Consider the following 19712-nt stretch of genomic DNA (forward strand, 5'->3'; position numbering starts at 1 on the left):
GAGGTACTAACAGAACAGAATGTGATGAATGGTCAGCGGTGTAATAGGTATTGTCCTGTATTTCCTTAGCGATTCCCATAAAATACAGAGGAACTGGATATCTGTGGGAAATGATCAGGTAAGTCAAAGGGAGGTGCAAAGCTTTCATTAGAAATCGAGGAGATAAGGAACAGGCCGCGGCCGGCGCGGAGCAGTTGCTCGTGGACGCGAGAGGGCTGGCGCTGAGCGCGGCGCGGGGACTCGGGCCGGTTGCTTGGGCCTTCCGTGCGCGGGGCATGCGGGTGCTGCTGCCCGCGTCGGGCCGGGGCACGGCACTGCCGGCGCCTTAATGGCAGTTGGACGGGATTCAGAACGGGCACCCGAGGTAATTGCAGTACTGCAGAGGTTGATGCAGACGGGTAGGGAAGTTAAACAGTGCGAAATACAAGACTGCGATTTGCGAGCGCTAGAGAGGATCGAGCACAAAAAGGTAGGGATTGCTTCGTTGTGGGTAACAGGTATAACGAGGTAGGAAGCAGGACGCGTTTCAGACCAATCTGAGCATTAGAGAAAACTTCTATACGCTGGGCGATTTTGCAGGCCTGTAGGTGCGGGTGGGAAGCAGCGAAGCCGCGCTGGAGCACCGCGTCGTTGGAGTGGACGGGTCGGCCTGCCCGCTGGCTGGATAGGCTGGGTCTGATGACTGTGTCCCTTTCAATGACACGTTTTGTCTGAGAGTAACTATTTGCTTAAAAATTCTGCCCAATAAAAGTGAAATATTCAGGATGGCTGTTATCCACGTGCTACATATAACCATGCTGTGGCTCTGGGCAGGTAAAGTAGAAATACATAAGAGAAAAAAATCAGTCTTCACTGCCCCACGTAGCACCAAAAGCAGCTGTTAATTAATTTGGTATCTTTGCTCTTCTCTTAGAGAGCCATATCCCATCTCAAGGAAAAAAAGACAGCCAGATGTTATGTAAAAATTATTTTTTGGCTTTCTTTTTTTAAAAGGAGAAGATATGCAAGTCCCTTTTACTGTAAACAAAAGGAAAACACAGATTTGTTCAGAAAAATAGATGATAACATGCCGTTTTGTTTTACGGCTGTTATGGAACAGTGCATAAAGAAACAACGTGTATGTTCCTGTTCTGCTCATCTGTTTCTCTCCCCTCATTAGGTAACAGAATAGTGTTGTTTCTTTTTTCTTTTTTTTCTTTTTCTTTTAAAAAAGAACAACTGATTTTATTTCATATTTTGCCTTCCTTCTGGTCTCATTGTGGGGCTTGTAGTTCTTTTGCACGGAAGCTGGATTTTCTGGGTCTCATCAACAACCAATGATGCTGCACTACAAGCCTGGTATTATTTTCATGGATTTACAGCTTTACATGCTAATATAATAAGATGCCTCTGACAGGGTGGAAGGGGGTAGAAGATAGGGCCACAAATGCGGACTGCCGCAAGAGCCGGGTGGACTCTGTCCCCAGGCCAGCAGTTGGTTCCCCATGGAGATGTGCCTCATCCTCCAGCGTTACATCTGCTCAGCAGTCGTGTGCCACCTTCTGACTGACGGCAGTGATGTCTGGCTTCAGCTGCCCGTGTGATTCCTCCTTCTCCCCCCGGTTGGCCCTGCCGCTAGCAGCAGGTTTTTCCTCGGGTGACCCCTGAGAAGAATGAGAAGGGAGCGTTGGGTCCTCCCCCCGTCCAGCGGTTTTCCCCTTGTGCTATGAGTTTGGAAGCTGCTCTTGCATAAATGACATATTATTGTATGTCTAAGCCTGAATCAAAGCATGCCTGGGTAAATGGAGTGATCTGATTGCGTCTTGATATGGCTCTACTGTGGCACTCCTGTCTTTGGGTTAAAGGGCTATTAATATGCTCGGATCCTCTTTGCTTTCTTTTAAGGAGAGACATGGCCAGTTGTAGTCAGCTAAGTCTTTCTACTGCAAAGGCATCGTTGATTTATATGATCGATGCTGACAGAAAAACAGAATAGCAAATCCATTGTTTTTTTTTTTTAACTGAATAATTTCCCTCAAGTTGCTTGCAGAATTTTAAACTTCTCGCTTAAGATGCCAGTGTCAAGATTGATCATATTCTAACTGTTTGGAAGTTGAAATTTGAAAGCTCTTTTCTCTGAAAACTATTTGGAATTAATCTTGTGTGTAAGTTGCACGAGTTCTGCAGTGTTTCCAGAAGATTTCAGAGGCTTCGGATATCGTCCTTTGATGTTTCCTAAGGAATCATCTATGCCAGGAGTATTTTTTTTTTTTTTTAACATAGATTGCTATTAAAATAGCCAGACCCAGAGACATCCACAAGCTAGGTGTAATTCCTGTCTTTTACCCTTGAGGAGCACTAAATTTTCATCAGGTACAGAAACTATTGACATGTATGCCATGTCCTTTCTCCTGACAGAGCTTCAGTTTTTGTTGTGGTCTCATTGCAATTTAAGCTGCTGATTTAAAACAACTAACTAAATAAAAATTGTCAGTTGACCAAGCAAGATTTAGGCCCTTTAACCTGCAGAGTTCAGCAGATGACACAACAAAATTCATTTTGCCTCCAGCTGGCTGGTGAAGGGTTTCCTCAGTGTTTATTCCCTTTCAGATCCTATAGATCTGTCATTTATGAAAACCATGATGTTGGTCAACTTCTCAGTAAAAATACTTCACATTAATGAGCACCCTTCCACTTGGCTTCCTGAGAACTGTAGACAGGTTCATCTTGGTCCCATCCAAAGCAGGAAAAGGCTTCAGTTTACCTCCTGCTTGTTTAAAAAGAAACAAGCCTTCTGGCATCATCTTAAGTATTTGAGATTAATGTTGGTAAATGACAAAATGATTGTCGTTACTGGGAATATTTCCCCTGCAGCATTTAGAAACTCTCTGCAAAATCGATGCTTGGATGCGGCTCCGGAGGCGAGCGTCGGTGGGGTGGCCGGGCATTGGCAGAGCCAGGCAGGATTTCTGAGGTGGTTTCTTCTGAAATTTTCAGGCTAAGGAAAGACTGTGGGTAAGAATTTTAGCTGGCTGAATAAAAGACTGATGGATGGCTCACGCATACGTGAGATTTGCTTTATTGCTCTCAATTTTTAAAATAGAAAGTTTCTGTAAGGTATTGTTTAAAAATCTGAGAAGGGAAGGTAAAGTGAAGTTAACATATGCATGCAATTACTAGGAGAAATGGTAGTTTTTACCAGATAGTTATGACTTATAATTAGACCTAAAGTATGATGAATAGATTGAGAGGTCAGTTAATGTTTCTGTAAAAAAAAAAAAAAAATTTACTAATGGACTAAAGATACACATTAGGAAGCAAATATAGTGTCTGCTGTGCACAGTGACCGAAGAAAGAACAAAAACATTTCGGTAGGGTGGGATAGAGAAAGACTCTCGGTGATATGTAATAAACCTCCACCAAGCTGGAGATTCTGTTTGCTGTAGGGAGCTAAAGAAACTCTTTCTGTTAAGTTCTGGAGAATTTCCTCATTGAAGTGAGAAATAATCAGATATGAGGCATGTAGACTAAACTACAGGACTTCTAGAAATCCCTTGAAACTGCGTGCCTCAAGCTGGTATCTTCTAGATAGTAGAAGTTAAATGGTAATTCTGATTCCAGACTGAAGAAATCTGCTGAAATGTAAAATGTACAAACAGAGGACAAAGGAGTTTTCTCAGAGTGCAGTCTTTTTAGTGTGACACCAGTGGTTAGGTTTCCATAACTTGCTTTTAAGGAGGCTAGGAAAAAAGGGAAAAATCTGTAGTGGGTTCTGGTGACTACAGACTTTTTTCTATAGGGTTTTTTGTCCTTGTTTTCTGGTTTGGTACCATGATGGGCTACAGCACAACATTCATTTTTGTCAGAAAATAAAGGAGAGGAGAAATAAATGAATAATGAAAGACAGTGCTCTAAATAACTGCTGGGGAATGGCTTGATCCTGCTCACATTTTATTACTGGTAATTACAGCAGGCGAACGATCTGAGGCAACCAGCTCCTTGACTTTTTGTCATAGTCTGGTTTCATTGTTTTGCTGATTTAGTTTTCTCTTCAATTTTTCATTGAAATTATAAAAAGTAAGGGTGTTTCTAGGTTGCAAAAACCTTTGCTTGATGAAAATGTGTTGAAAAAAATCACAAACAGCTTGGTAACTCCAAAAATCCATGGCAAGGTTAATAGAACAAAAAGTGGAGTAGAGAGTTAGATGGAAATTTTGATAAGTATTGTCACAACTTTACCTTTCTCATGCTATTTCCAGTTTGTTCTGCTGACCTGGGAGCAGAGCACTAACTCCAATACGTGGCATAAGAGCAGGCAGGTTACAGTGTTCGTCCTAACCAACTTCATCCTCCAGAAACTGACGGCTGAAGCTACTCGGAGGCTTCGTTCCACCCTTGTTCCTCTGCCCAGGGAAGAAATTTTAAAAGATTTCATCATGGAGATGCTGCTGCTGAGGCTGCACCCGATCAGCATCTCTCTCCACCCCACTGCTGTCCAGATGCCACCCAGATAAGATGTCCTTTCTGGGTTCCCCACTGAGGCGTGAAGGTCCGAAGGCTTTTTGTTGCCTTAAACTCTGTGACGGCTGGAATAAGCCCTGCTGGGTGCTGGCTCTGTGCTGGGGCATGTTCGTGTGCTGATCAGCCATTGTTTTCAGGGCATTTGACTTTGATTTTTTTTTCAAGTCTATTAATTTAATAACAGTCTGAATATCCTTAGCTTTTTTTCCTGCTGTGTTTTAGATTAGACTGATAACATACTTTGGAAGTCAGCCTTCCTTGGAACAACTGCGCCGTGTTAGTCTCTGTACAAAATCAGTGCAGCTATACATGAAAACATGAATTTTCTAAAGCTTATAGCAATATGGAATGGGTCTTTGTTCAGTGCCAAATATACAACTCCAAAGAGTAGGAATGTGCATTGTGTAGGACGGCAGTGAATAAGAGAAACTCAGTAACTGCTTTGCAATTAGAGGCTTGGGAGAGTAAGTAGCTAATGGAAAATAACCTTTCATTTTATCACTGAAAGCAAAACAAAATAAATTCCAGTTAGTACTAGTAAGAAATGAGAGAAGGGTCTTAAAACTTGTAGTCAGTACAGATTGTGCTAGGAAACCCCTTTGCGTAGGAAACCACTTTTCCGGGGGCAGCGCTTCTGTTGATGTGCGGGGCTCCGTCCCGGTTTGGCGCACGCCGTCGGTGCCGTGACCCCGCGCAGGCCTGCCCGGAGCCAGCAGACCCCGATGGTGTCGCCCAGCAAAGCCGTGGCTGTGCTGCAGCTCAGGCCGGTGCGCAGCGGTGGAGGGCGATGGACGTGGTTCGGTTCCTTGCTAGCAGCCCTTCTCCTAGCAGCGTTCACAGAGAGTGAAATTCTGCCCTCAGCGAAGCCGAGGAGTTCATCCGCAGGCCTGATCCGGGCGCCCAGAAGTCAGCGACGGAGCCGCTTCACTGGCTTCGCGGGCACTGAACTGATTCCCGTCGCACCGTGGTTGATCCCGTCAGCAGTGCCTTTGGCTTTGCTGGGACTGCTTACGTGCGTAGCGGTGGGGGGACAGACTTCACATCAGACTGAGGCTTGAATGCCTGTGTGCTGTAACAGAGCGTCGCAGGTAGTTCTATTTCACAGTTGTTTTAACTTTCCCTTAATATAGTGGTGCAGCACAAAAAAAATATTTTGATAAGTCTGTGACCGCTCGATTCTGCTTGGCAGAGTTCCCAAGTAAACAGGCTTAGTGCATAACTGAAATCACAGATATTTTGTGCCACATTAAATATTTATTTTGTAACAATGGTTTTTTTTCTTGAAATAATCAGCAGTATCTTATAGAAGATTTGAAACCATTTTTCTTTCTCCTACCTGGTAGCAAAACTGGTACAAGAAATGCAAGCTGACTGGAGGCATTGATTCATACTGAAAGGACTGGAACAATTGTCACTTTAGGATTTATAAATATATTTGTCAGAGAGTTGCCTGGGATAAAAAAAGAAAAAAGTTCCTATTTTGTAATCTTTTTAAAATGATGTCCTAATTTATCCTCTTTACTGCATATTGGCACAAGAAATACATTTCTGTCTTAGAACAAGAAAGAAATGAAGCATCATAAAAAAGATGGCAAGTTTTTGTAGATGGAAAGTACAAATGTCTGTCACTGCTTTATACCCATCATGAATGAATTTTTTTAAAAAAATGAATTTTAAGTTGCATTATGTAGAGATGAAGTCAGGAACATTTTCAGACAACACTTACCTACAAAGTTCAATTCCTCTTTCTTGATCTACTCTCAGCTTCCTGCTGTTATACAAGAATTTCAGGCTTGTGAAGGTGCCAACCCACTTTTATTGAGATAGTGCTAGTGCTTAGGTGCTTCTGCATCTCGTGCGTTCCTGATAATCGAGCTTCAAAGCCAGGATATGTTTTGAGAGGAGAGTGTGAGCCTGGGTGTTTCTGGGTGCTCACGATTAGCTTCATTGGCTGCTGGGACGGACAGCCCACGTATTGTTCTGGACTGCAACGATCACGTTCACAAGTAAATAAACATTTTTTTCTTTGACAACGGGAGCAACAAGAAGTTGTAAGAGAAGAAGATGCAGCTGGGCCACAACTTTGTTTGAGTCCCTTAAATCCACTTCTCGTCCTGGTGTCCCATCGAGGCGTGATGTCCCCACTGGAGTGGAGAGGCGTGACGCTTGCAGCGCTCTCCTCCCCGTCGGTGGCCCGGGGCGTTCGCACCTCCTCTCCGCGGGCAGCCCGGGGCCGTAGTGCTGAGCCCGGCGGGGGGAACGCCTCGTCCCAGACGTCGGGGAGCGTAGTTCGGGGGAACCAGATCTGCGTGCCGCCTTCGCAGCTGCAAGAGTCAGTAGCAGCTGGGCTTTGGTGATCTCTGCCCGTGCCACTGCTCTGCCCATCCACTAAGAAGTGATTAGTTTTAATCCTTCCTCCTGCAAGGGCAGGTGATTCCTTCATCCTCCCGTTTTGAGATCACAGTCACTGTCATCTTAGAAACCAATTTAGAGCACACAGCCAATTCATTAGTAAATCCCCAAGTTTGGGCGTCAGCAGGCGTTCATTGTTTGTTCAGACCTGTAAGGACTGTGAAATCCAAATTTTGTAATTCTTATCTGGTGGAATTGAAGGGCTGGTTTGTTACTTCATTACTGATTTTTATGCCAATGGAAGTGCAAAAGAAATCGGATATCAGAAGATTTGGTGATGACATCTATTTAGAAATCATTCTAATACATTGGGAAAATATTTACAAGCTTCCAGGATGAGACTTTTCCTGATTAGGGAAATCAAAGAATAGTTTTCCCTGCAGGCCTGCAGTCAGCTCGTCCAAATTGCTTCTGTTTTAATTGGCATGCATTTCCTTTAAGCAGCTAGAAGATGAAGAATATTTGGTGCAGGTGCTACAGGAACGGGAGCCTGTTTCCCGAGACGGCCACTCTGGGAACGTTCTAGTTTGCAGTGCATTTGTACCACAGAAAACATATGACATATTTGAAAAACAAAATCCCAGACCAAGATGAAGTCTTACATTTTGACTCCTTAATGAGAAAAATAAGAATAGTATTTTACTCAAGTCTGCTGGTATGCAAAGTTTTTTGCTGCCTGAAGTGAAGCTAGGTGGGCTGCTCGAACAGGCTCGAAACAATTTTCTTGTTTTTTCCAGTGTATGCTGCTTTGAAACTGCACTTTCGGAAAGTTCTTGTCGAAATTTCTTGTTCCTAAAGCTTGTTTCAGAAGCATTAGTCAGACTAAATACAAAGAAATGAGCGTTTGTGCCTGACAAAAGCAATTGTCTTTGTCTGGAAGAAGAATGTAACTTTAAGTGTGTGAAACCAGGTTTTCCAGTGACTGGAGGTTTTTGTTTCTCTTTTGCTGAATTTGTCTGCGGAGGATTGATTTGCCTACAAATCGTTGCCACTGAGTATGGTGTGAGAAAACGTGAGACAAAATTTGTGCAGCTGAGGAGGAAACGGTCATGTGCTGGAGCGGCGTCGACGATGGGGTGTTTGCGACCTGCGAGGCACCTCGCTCGAGATTAAAACCAACGTAGCACACTGTAGGTGATGGTCCTTGGAATTAAGAGACTGAGTGGTCCTGGAGTTAAAAAGGTGGAGAAGTTTTGGTGTGGAGGCCCCAAAGGGAGCCGGGGCTCCACTGAAGGCCGCAGGAAGAAGCCCTTGAGCTCCCTGGCCGCTTTCCACCTCCGGTGCCATGAAGCGGCTGCTACTAAAAGGTGCAGCTTGCTCAGCTTTGCCCACATTGTGCTGCTGGAGCTGACATTCCCCGGGTGGCTTAGACGTCAGCGGTGGGATTGGTTTCCAATAACAGTGGGTATCCTTCTGTGAATGAGTTACGTAGATTCTCCCTGTCAGCGTGAAGAGAGTCAGATCAGTGGGGTGTTTTGAGTGACGTTATTCCTGAATAATGTTGAAGAGTTCATTTTGATTGCAAATGTGGAGGTATCACCTGAATGTAAATATTTTTATGATTAGCATTTCTTGGTACCCGGCAAACAAGAATCCGCACCTGAGCTTGGTGCTGTGCTTGGATTTCCTGCCGAGGAGATCCTGAATTTCATCTGCTTCCAGTCGTTTGGTCTATACCGGAGCTGCAAACCCTGTAGCTCCACTGATGGAGAGACACTGCCGTATCCCAATCACAAGTTTTTTATTTCTCAGCTTTTGTTGAAGAAATGCTACCCACTCTGTAAGCGTGAGGTGGTCATGTGTCAGTCACGTTAACCTGGTAGGCGCTCTGGCAAGGTTCCTGGGCTTTTCATAAAAGAGATTCAAGGATCGAATGAAGCCTGCATATCTTGTTCCACAGGATTAGAGAGGTACATCATCAGTGAATAATGTTAGTCATGCTTTGTGCTTTTTATATTTTACCCTCTGCCTTTCAAAACGTGAGACAGTGTTTCCCTGGTGTCGTAATATTAGGTGAATCATGAATAGCGCGAGCTCAGAGATTTGTTTTTAAAGTACTGAAGGAAGCACAACCTTCATATGAGTTGTTTATTGATTAATATTTAATTGGAGGTGAAATAAAAAATTAAGCAGGCAAATGACTCAATCCCCTGCTAAAAAGCAGCATTACTGGCTTGCTGGGGCTGACGAATGACAAGCGGAGTTTCTAAGAATAGAAGAAAGCATAGACAGCGATGGCGCGGTGAGTCAAAGGGGATGCTTTGCTTGAGAGCGGTGGACACGGTAACATCCCACCGAGAAAAGTCACGCAAATGACATCGCTGACACTGAGTTTGGCATCCTTCGCACCACTAATGCAATTGGTAGTGGGTTCTCGTGAGAAGAAATGAATAATTGTCACTTTACTGTGGTTTTATGGAGCAGTTATAGGAATTTATTAGAGGAGGATTTAAAAAAAAAACAGGAGCAGCAAAGCCCTTTAAATTCTGTTAGGAGAACGTCATGCTTTTTCTTTGTTTTTTGAACATTATGGCTGTTCTAGATATCCGATGTTTGTGATCTTTATGTGTACAAATCCTAGGAACAGATTTTCCCCTACCCTCCGCAAGTAAATAGCAGTCTGTCATGTTATTTATTCTTTGCTGTTATTGATGCCTTGTTTTTTCATAACATTTGTCTGGGTATTCTTTTTTCTGATCAAATCTAAATTTGCTTTTCAATAAGTTGCTATTGGCAGCCTCATCACAAATGAGAACAGGAAGAATCTGAAATGCTGATTTTGGGAAAGGCGGGAGGGGGTCATGCCATCAGTGGAGAGTGTGGCGATTCGGTACTGCTTGGGATGAAGTCTGTTTTACAGACATTTGTGACTTTTCTTTTTTAATCCTTCCCATAATAATGCTACAGGCTAATCTCATTTTTATGCAGACTAATGATCCATCCTGTTTAAAAGCAGATGAAGCAATAACTAAATAAGGCTTTTTCCACATGCTGTGTGCAGGGAATTATCTTGAAATGCGTTGATGCTGCAAGCTCTGTCCAGCATGCAAGCATGGACAGTGCAGTGTTGCTGATAGCGCGGGATATCTCCTCCTTGGCTATTGACAAATAAAGCCCCTCTTTATTACTGCTTCTCTCTGTTGGTTATTGTAAGCCACATTTTGTGCTGAAATCTTGTTTTTTTTGAAAACTTGAAAAGTAACATGTGAAAGCAAGGTTGGCAGAAGTTCTTAAGACTGGAATATTTGGCAGTAAATGGGATGGGTGGAAGAAGCACGTAGCACTTGACTTTTTAACTGCATTCTGTAATACCTTAGTGAAACTTCTGTACTTTCATTTTTTGCTTTTCATAACAATCGAAGGAATATTGTACTGTTATCCGTAAGTGAGAGGGCTGGTAGAGGTTCGGTTTGTCTGGAGCTGGCTAATACACTTTGCTCAATTAAAGAAGATAATGTGACTTTAGGCAAAGAGGAACCAATGAATCCAATGGGCTTGGTCTCTCTTTCACAGGGCAATGCAGTTTGTTCAGTGAAAATACCAAGCCCATGTGTTATGTTAACTATATGTGGGCAGAAGGTTGCAATTGTTGCACAAATGTAAAATTGGAGCTTGAAATACTTTGGGATCCTTTTTATGTCCTTTACGTGTGTGCTCATTTCCACTCTGTATATGCTCTGTAAAGTTCAAAATAGGCACTTTGGCCACGACAGGGTCATCAGTCTGATGACCACCAGGCTGGTAGTGTGGTCTTTTGAAAATCTTTTTTATCACAAAAAGCTATTCATATTAGACAGTGCTCAGGCACTAACCCGCCTGAGGCAAAAAAGAAACCTTTAATCTCTGTTAAAACTCTGTGTCAAGTATATAGCTGGTTTCAGCAGTATTTAAACCAACTTCATTAGAACATGGGAAGGGGAAGCAGCTTTTAAAGGCTGGCTTTAGCAAGTAATCCACTGCCTCCCAGATGGTCCGAATGTGCCTTGTTCAACGCTGCACATATTGAACACTGTGTGTGTGTGTGTACGTGTACGTACGTGTACACGTGTGTGCACTTTCACGCTTGAACGTTGGGTAGCTGTTGAGCCCGGCTACCAAACCTGCCGGCCTCAGCGAGCGGGTCGTGCTGAAGGAGAGCCAGCTACCGGCTCTCGTTCAGACCAAGACCCTGCAGTATTTTATCTCTTTTCTGGGGATTGTTTACTTTTGTAGAAGGCAAGCTGCAAAATTTAATATATTTAAATGTATTCTGAATTTGTAATGGTTGTTTCTAGTTTTTCCACCAGTTCTACTTTCCTTGCACTGAAGAATAGGTTTTAAAATGGATTAGAGTATTACAAAGTAGTAGAGTTTAATTAATTTTTGCTACTTTGCAGTCTTTATGAGGGTTTTTGTTCCTGTCAGATGAAAGATTGATGTGGCTGTATGAACCAGAGCACATGCTGGAGGTTCATCTAGGATGCTGGACTAATGGCTTACTTATTAATATTCATGAGCCATCTCATTTAGCGGGTGCTCTTGGGACTTGAATAAAGTGAGCAACACTGCTGTTGGTGCTTTAGCTGGAGAGAGCTTTATGTGTGACAGAGGTAGGGGTATCCTTGCCTTTGGTGGTAGCTCTGACTACCTGCAGCATTTTATGGTGCATCTGCACTGTGTTTCTGCCCAGCTTTTCGTAAACGAAAAATCGAATTGCGATGGTACCGAGGATGAATTTGAAATCTTCTCTGTAGGGTGTTGCTGTTCTCTGCTGTAACGCGTGCTCTGTGTTTGCTCCCAAAGGTCCGCAGGAAGCAATGACCATGTAGATTCCACGGCTTGGAGCAGCATAATGGGAAGCAGTGAATGGAGCGGAGCCGGTCTGCAGCCTTGAAAGCAGCCCTTCGGCGAGCCGCCACTCAGTCAGGGACCCCTCGCACGTCGGAGGCGTTCTCCGCTTCGCCTGCTGGACAAACTGGATTCTTTTTAAATTCTTAGGTTGGAATTTGAGATTTCTTTCCTTCAATTTTTAAACAGTTTTAAGATCGTATCAACTATAAAGAGTGGAGCAATATAATCGGCAACAATGGGTGACATGACAAACAGCGATTTTTATTCCAAGAACCAAAGAAATGAGGCCAACCATGCAGGAGAGTTTGGGTGCACGCTGCAAGAACTGCGCTCCCTCATGGAACTGCGAGGAACAGAGGCAGTAGTAAAAATTAAAGAGACATATGGGGAAACAGAGGGGCTCTGCAGACATCTGAAGACATCACCAACAGAAGGTAAGCGTTTTTCCCTTCCTTCAGTTGAATCAGGGGATTTTGCGTTCGTGCTCTCCAGATAGCGTGAACGGTGGAGGAGGGAGAGAGGTTTCGTTTCAGACCTGAACAGAATTCTCAAAATGCTGCCGTTATTCCCAGCAATGACAAAACAAACGAAAAAGCCTTCGGAGAAAAAAGATGAAACTAGTCACCCATTTGTCTAGCTTTCGCTAAAGCTAGCGTGATTCTTCTTTAAAATGCGTTAGTCCTTCTTTGAAAGGAAGTCAAAAAAAACATCACTGCATTTATGGCATTCTAAAGAAGTTTTAGCTTATACATGCTTTTGGGAGTAAGAAGATACAGAATAGTTTCTTCAGAAGAAATTTTAGGTATTTAGACAGCTCAAAGATATGAAATGAAATTTCAAGATACACATTATGTGTCTCAGTAGACCCATATGTAGTATATATATTTCCTGGTTACTAATCTTGACTAACTTCATTGCTATAGATAATTTTGCTTAAGTTATTAATGTTTGATTGTATCTATATTTTAGTTGGTTGGGCTTCTTTTGTATTTATAATTTCACTCTGCACTTTCTTGTGTTTACGTATACCAATCATAACTTTTCAATATCTATTCTCACAAGTGTCTTTGGAGTCCTTTACCTGACCAGCAATCGTTAATCTAGTTTTCAGACATCATGACTGTATTTTTGTCTCCAAGGAATATTAACACTTTTAGAAATCATACAGTCTGTGAATGTATAATATTTGTTTTGTAAAGCAGCTAGGATGTTCATGTTAAGTTTTTTTTTTTCCAAGAAGATAGCAGTGTTACTTTGTTTCATTTTCTCCTTTTTTAAATTAATCATTTAGTTACCTCCTTTGTTTAAATGCCTGAAAGTCCTGAATTGTTGGTTTAATCATAAACATGTCAATCATAATGTCACACAGTGTGACATTATAAATCACGCTAGCTGACGTGTCCCAAAGGAGCAGCTCTAAATGCCTAGTTTTCGTGTAAATTCTTTATGGCCTTGCCCTTAATCTTATGCAGTCTCAGAATTGCTTAATCAGTCGGAACTATAAAACTGTCAATGGTACCTTTTCAGCAAAAGATTATTAAGCATATTTAGTAATAAAATGGGCAACAAAGTTCAATAGTACTTCAGCCTTCATGCGCTATCTTGTAGTCCAGAGTAATCAGTGACAAGTGGAACATTTTGTAATAGATCTCTCCCTTTTTGTAGTCTTGCCAAATATCTGATTCCTCAGACAGGACCTCTTGTTCTACCCAGAAATTGTGCCCAGTGGGAGGGGGTGAGGAAGAAAGAAGCGATCCTGCCCCTTGTCTGGGATTTCCAGAGGTGCCTCCACTCAGAGTGGTCTAGTGGCTGTTGCATGTAAGACAATCCACTCTTCAGAGGACATGCACTTGTTCTGATGTATCCGTGATGTGTCTGGGAAATTCCATATAGAAACTGTAGGATCTGTACGTCTACATGGTAGAATAAATTTTAATTTATAAAGGCCTCACAAGGGATTCAGCACCGTGTACGGTGCTGTGGACCAAGCCTCAGTCCGAGTGAGCCAAGAGCAGTTCGGCGACTGCAGTGAAGTTCTGCCAACTTGTTCTGGTGGCTACCTGCTCAACGGGAACTTCAAAGGAGATGCTAATTGCATTATCTGTTCGATACGTGACATCAGGGAAACTTAATTCCTCATATCAGAACAGACTGTATGGATCCAACTAGTGTGGCATGCTGACTCCAGCAGTAATCTATATCTGATACTTCAGATAAGGTAACTTTCCTAGGCCTTACGTGCACTTAATCACTTGTGCATTAAGGAAAAACCTGCCAGCTTCAAATGGCAATCAGCATAGCCTTGGAAGACTCTGCTGTGTTTTAATTTTAAATTAGTTCATGTAATAGGAATTCCCAGTTGCACTAAGTTTTGATCTTATTTTTAGTTGTTTTGCTTGGTAAACTACTTTTAGGAGGAAGTTTTTCTGAAATATGTCAGACTCTAGAAATTCTCATTTTAGGGAAATTATCTGTTAGAATTTAATAGAAAACATTAGAAGCTTACGTCAAATACAAGCATATGTCCAGACCTATGTCCCTAGCCATTGTTTTTCTTCTGTCTAACCACAATGAAGGAAGTCATGATGCAGGGAAGATTTTATATTCCAGGACAGGACTTTATTCTGAGAGGGAGAAAATAATTAAAATGGAGTTTCTTGTATGAATGAGGCATTTTAACATCTAGCAGATATGGTTTACAGCTAAATTATTGATTGACCACTCCCATGGCCTTTAATTTTTGTCATGAGCAGCAAACCCTGGGTTCCCCACAGCATATCTTCATGGAATCCTGTAATTCGCAACTGTGCCTGAAAATCACTTTTCCAGCCAGACTGTTGTTTCGGAGAAGCACCGTTAAGCGAGCTTCCACAATTTCTTACTGTTCTGGATGCTGCAGATTTTTCGTGGGTTTATTAACAGGATGAGCATTACCTTGGGCACCTCTTTCAGTAAGTCTTCAGAAAGTCCCGCTGGGAAGAGTCCTGGGTGGCTATGTGTGAAAGAGCAGGTTCTGTCAGACGTGGCCCTCGAATTACATTTCAGTTTGGTAAAGTGTGGTCTAATCCGAGTTTAGTGGCTCGCTCAGTCTTTAGGAAATAAGTAGTAGTAATCAGCTGAGAGTGTACTCAGCAATTCATTTCCCATGTTAATATTTGATGCACTGCCTATGGGCTAGTAGAAGCAATCACTTATATGGAAAGTGCTTTTCTGAGGCTCTGTTTTGGGGGCCTTGGATGTGTTCAGTTAACCCATTTTATGTAAAACCCAAAGGTTATTTACACTGTTGTGCAGGTATCAGCACTTGCCAGTGTTTTCTGAAACACCTGCGTTCCCGCAGTGGTTCGGCGAGGAGCCTCAGAAGTCTGGCGGCCGCCGAGGAGGATAACATTTGCGTGCTGAGTGAATTCGTAGCGTTAGGATGGATTGCAAGTATCCAGTCCTTTCTTTAAGTGTGCTTTGATCTCTTTTCTAACTATAGATGCAGGGTGGACCCCAGATCTCAGTTAAGGCTACAAGATTTTCTGCGTTAAAGTCATTATGTTATACAGAAAAGCTACCCCTTAAGCGCTTCTAAAAACAACCGCCCAAAAGCCTATGGAAATACTTTATATGGGAAAAAATACAAGTTTGTGCCTCCTGGAGTTTTATTTTAAAATATTTTTATTCAGATTAGTTTCCGTTTCATTAATCTAGCAATGGGGAAGATGAGCGGGATCTAGATGTCCGTCGCGCTGCTGCCTGCGAGGCAGCGTTGATGCACCGCCGGGCAGAGCCGGGCCGCGGCCGTATCCTGTTCCGCGGAATCCGAGTCCCCCAGGCCGCCTGGGCGGCCGCGATACCTTACGAAGGGCGGCTGGTAAAATGTGAGGAGCTCGTTGGAGGAATACCAAATGAGGCTGGAGACGCGCTCTTTCCTGAAATGAATGCTGAACGGTATTTTATCCACAGCTCTACGTAGTATACACCAGTTTACAGCAAGGTATTCATCTACATGCCCTTCCTATCACAATAATCCGTATTGCTTTTAAGAGTTAATTAGTGAATTAACTTCCATGATGTCTTGGTTAAAACACTTAGATGCAGTAATTTCAAATGTGTATGAGAAGCAAAGCTGTCTATAATGCTGCTGCTTTATGTCCTATCATGCCTGAAACAGCAGCTCCAAAAGATGTTATATTTTGGTGATAACGTCATAGCGGCGTAGGAGATGTTTTTGTGTCAGTGTTAAGTAATTACCAGATACGTGAGTTTCTAGAAATGGGCTGGAGGCGTGTGAGAGCGTTTCAGGTGCAAGACGGCGATTTGAGCCAGTTTTAATCTAGTTTTAATAAGCAAAATGCAAGTTTGCCTGGTTTTTAGCTATAGTTCTTTTAGGACACTGTAAAAAGCAAGAAGCAAGTATCTAATAGTAGTTACATGACAATATTTCTAGCCTAGAAGCTGACTTTTTATTGTCATAAGTGTCCCCAGTTAAGATAGGCATAGGATTATTTCCTCCCTCTCTTCTCAGTGCCTGTTTGTTATGCAGGAGACAGGGACCGAGTATCGATTAAGGCAACAGTAGGTATGTGTATTTTTCTCTATTATAAAGTTAAAAAGCCTGTTATGATTTTAACTGGGAGGCAAACAATGAAGAAAGACTGAGAGTATAACAAAATAGTCTGGTTGCTTTTTAGTACCGCCAAAAAATAAAGAATTCCAGGTAATGCTGAAAACAGAATATAACTTTATGCCATCGAAACAGTGAGGGTCCTGCAGTCTGCGTCCATATAAATATGCTGTTAATAATTTAGTATTTTGATTTGGAAGCTGGTCTTGCTAGTACTTATGAATTTCAGCTAGGTGCACCACCGAGTTGTTCAAATATAATTATTTTAATCGAGCTACAGAGATGCAAAAAAATTGTGAGAGGAATGAATGATAGATACTGGATTCAGGCAAATATAGGTATAAAATATTTCCAAAAGATGCTGTATGAAAAGACAAATTCGTAGGAAAAGCCTATCAAAAATTAAGAAAAACTGAAGGTGACATAAGAAGAGATTAAGATAGATGCAACAGGATTGATAGAGGATTGACTTTTTTTTAATATAAGGAAGTATTTATTGAGGGGAAGCTGAGAAGGTACAAGGACTGTCTTTCATTAACTGGTGCGTAGCACAAGGAAATAATTGCAGATTGTTAGAGACTGACATCTGTAAAACCACAAACCATCCAAAATAGATTATGAAAGCAAAGAAATTAATAATAAGCTAAAGTTAGTTGTCTAAGGCTGCCATAAATATTCGGTGTTTTTTGCATGATTAGGTATAAATTCAAGATGATCTTAAATTATCTTACATTCAAGGTTAGAATAAATACTGTTCTGTTCATGAGATTCATTTTTTTGAAAGGCTGTTTTGCTGGTTCTCCTAAAATAAATTTTAGCCACTTGGAAGTGAGGCTGAACTGAAGGGCCTGGAAATCTTCAGAGCAGCATCTCAGAAACGCTGCAGAAGAAGTGGTGCTCATCCTCTTTCAGGATCTCGGGGCTGATTCCCTGCCTTTATTTGTGGTGTCAAAACACAACTTCAGGCCGGTTTGCCAGGGCGCCCAGGCCAGGCGCCAGCCTCGCAGCGCTCCTCTCCTCCTTATTTGTACATGTTCTCTGCACATGGAAGGAGCGTTTCCAACAAGGAAAAACCTGCCTTCGCTGCGGGGAGCCCTCGTCGCTGTCACTGCTGGTGCCTCCACGGGTCCCCTGCTCCCTTTCCCAACGCATCCTTTTTCGCTCGCATGCAACTTAAGGTGATGGTTGCCGTAGTCGCGTCCCTGGCGGGTACCACAGGGCTAGGGCTGCCTTTGCCCCGGGGCACAGGTGGGAAAGGTCCTGCGTGGAAGGGGCCCTGGGTGGCGCAGGTCCTCCCGTCCTGGCGCCCTCCTGCCTGCCCGGCCCCCGCAGGTGTCCTCGGGCGGTGAGCGTCCGTCTGGCTCTTTGCCCCCTGCGCAGTGGGGCGATGCTGGGCCTGACCCGCGTCCGTGTGAAGCACCGCTGTCACAGCAGAGCTTTCGGGCGGGTGGGCGGTGGGGGACGTCTAGGCGAGATGGTTGCACCTGGGTGGCTCACGTGGGGCAGGGAGGTTTGCACGGCACGCAGTACTGTCCCGAAGCCCTGCATCACGTGCCTGCTGAATTTCTGATGCTTGGCTTTACCTGGGTTGGGGTTGGCTGTTAACGTTTCTGTGTTTGGCCTGGTGCAGCAGCGCGGCGCCGTGAAGAGGAGCAGAGCAGCACCGGTTCGGCGATGCCTGCGCCGTGCTGCCCTGGGAGCCGCGGAGAGCGAGGGGTCGATCAAACGATTGCGCTGCTGTAGGCACTGTGTTGATGTATTCATAAAATAATATCTGCGTTTCTAATGATTGGATTAGTGCATGGAGCATTCTTGGCAGCTGTGTTTTTTTTCCTTATCTAGTGTTTCCATTGTTTGTGCAGAGGAACAGCAAGCATTCTTCCAAAGGTTACCCAAACACCAGCATCTCGAGTGAATGGCTTAGATTTTTCTGAGTGATAAGTACAATTTTGTTGCTCGTTTTGTTTCTGTTTTTTGGCATGTCGTGCCCCTGGCTGATTTACTTGGGCCTTTGTTCATTTAGTTGTAGAAAACTAAAGAAATATTGCACGATGCATTTTCCCCGTGCAGCTTTTAAAATAAACGTAAGCCAGATCACCTGCTCCTTTGGGACTGCAGAATTGCTTGCAGAAGGCATCCCTGTGTAAACCCGGTGCTGCTTTAAAATAAGTTTAGGAAAGGAAGAAAGCAAGCGAACGTCTTGTGCCTGTTATATTAGGCAGCACCAGAGACTTTCTGAGGCCAGTGCTAATTTATTTATGTGCTCGCCCAGGAGGTCGTCTTCCTCTCGGTGATGATCTTGCTTCAGCAGGTGCAAGGCTCTCAGAAAGGGAGCAGTCTTCGCGCGAGCCGCGTTCCCTGCGCTCTGCGCCGGCGCGGTGTGCAGACGGCACGTGCTGGCTCGGACAAACGCTCCGCCGTTGCGCCCGAGACTGAGGTGAACTGAGTAATACGCCGGTGTAATGTTATGCAGCCGTTTTGCACAGGTCTGGATGTTTGGAGATTGTAATTAGCTCAATTACAACTACGCGGTGTATTGTAAGGCGTAATCTTAGGGAGAGCCTGGCCCGGCAAGCCTAGGTCCGTCCTTGCCTCTCCGTAGAGAGGCTGCCGTAGGCTGACTTTCCCCGCAGCGAGCTGTGCCGAAGGTTTCTCCTTGATCTAAGCGTGGTGATGCAATACAGCGTGTCACTCGCTTTCTAGAAAATAATAATGATAGAAAGACGTCACTATACAGCGTAGGTGACAAATGTCTGGTCCAAGTCTTAGAAATACTGATTTGACCTTGTTGGCATAAGTAGCTCAGGTATTGTGTGGGGAAGAAAATGGGGCCAGATCTTTAACTTGATTTTGAGAGTGTGCATAATGATGGAATAATTTTTAGGATTCACAGACTGGCAGTTACGTCAGTTGTCTAGATTGCAAAGCAGGATTGCGTTAGTGGTGCTCCCTTAGAAAAAGGCGATTAGTCCTTTGCTTGGAGGATCAAAAAGGTACTCTGTTATGTTGGCTTGCATGCATATGTATCAAAGCAGCCACGGTGCTGGTAAAGGCAAAGCTGTGCTTTTTATCAGTAATGGTAAAAAAACCACGAGGGAGGAGAGAGCTGTAGAGCTGCAGCTGAGCTCCGCTGCAGCCTTTGCTTTGCAAAGCATAAACATCCCCTGCGTAGCCTGTGCAAGCGTGACAGTATTGCAGAGAAAAAAAGGAGCTGTAGTGAATGCTTTGCTGCTTCGGTACTGCAGAGCTTTGAAATCCATAAATACACATAGTGTGTCAGCCCCGAGTGAGACCTGATTTGTCTTCATTTTGTTCCTGTTTTGAGAAAGCAGGAAGAAAGGAAAGTCCATTATATGAA

At 43.5% G+C, this 19712-nt stretch overlaps 1 protein-coding gene across 14 annotated transcripts in view; it reads left to right on the forward strand.

Moving 5' to 3' along the window:
* The window catches only part of ATP2B2 (ATPase plasma membrane Ca2+ transporting 2), a 304347-nt gene that overhangs the window by 112920 nt on the left and 171715 nt on the right, over nt 1–19712 (forward strand). For all 14 annotated transcript variants that reach the window (XM_064518822.1, XM_064518823.1, XM_064518825.1 and 11 more), the window contains one exon: nt 11695–12176. In XM_064518822.1, the coding sequence (XP_064374892.1) occupies nt 11978–12176 (199 nt within the window). In that variant the 5' untranslated portion in view covers nt 11695–11977. The remainder of the gene's footprint in view (nt 1–11694; nt 12177–19712) is intronic.

The sequence above is a fragment of the Dromaius novaehollandiae genome, chromosome 12, assembly GCF_036370855.1.
Source record: "Dromaius novaehollandiae isolate bDroNov1 chromosome 12, bDroNov1.hap1, whole genome shotgun sequence".
NCBI classification, from domain to species: Eukaryota; Metazoa; Chordata; class Aves; order Casuariiformes; family Dromaiidae; genus Dromaius; species Dromaius novaehollandiae.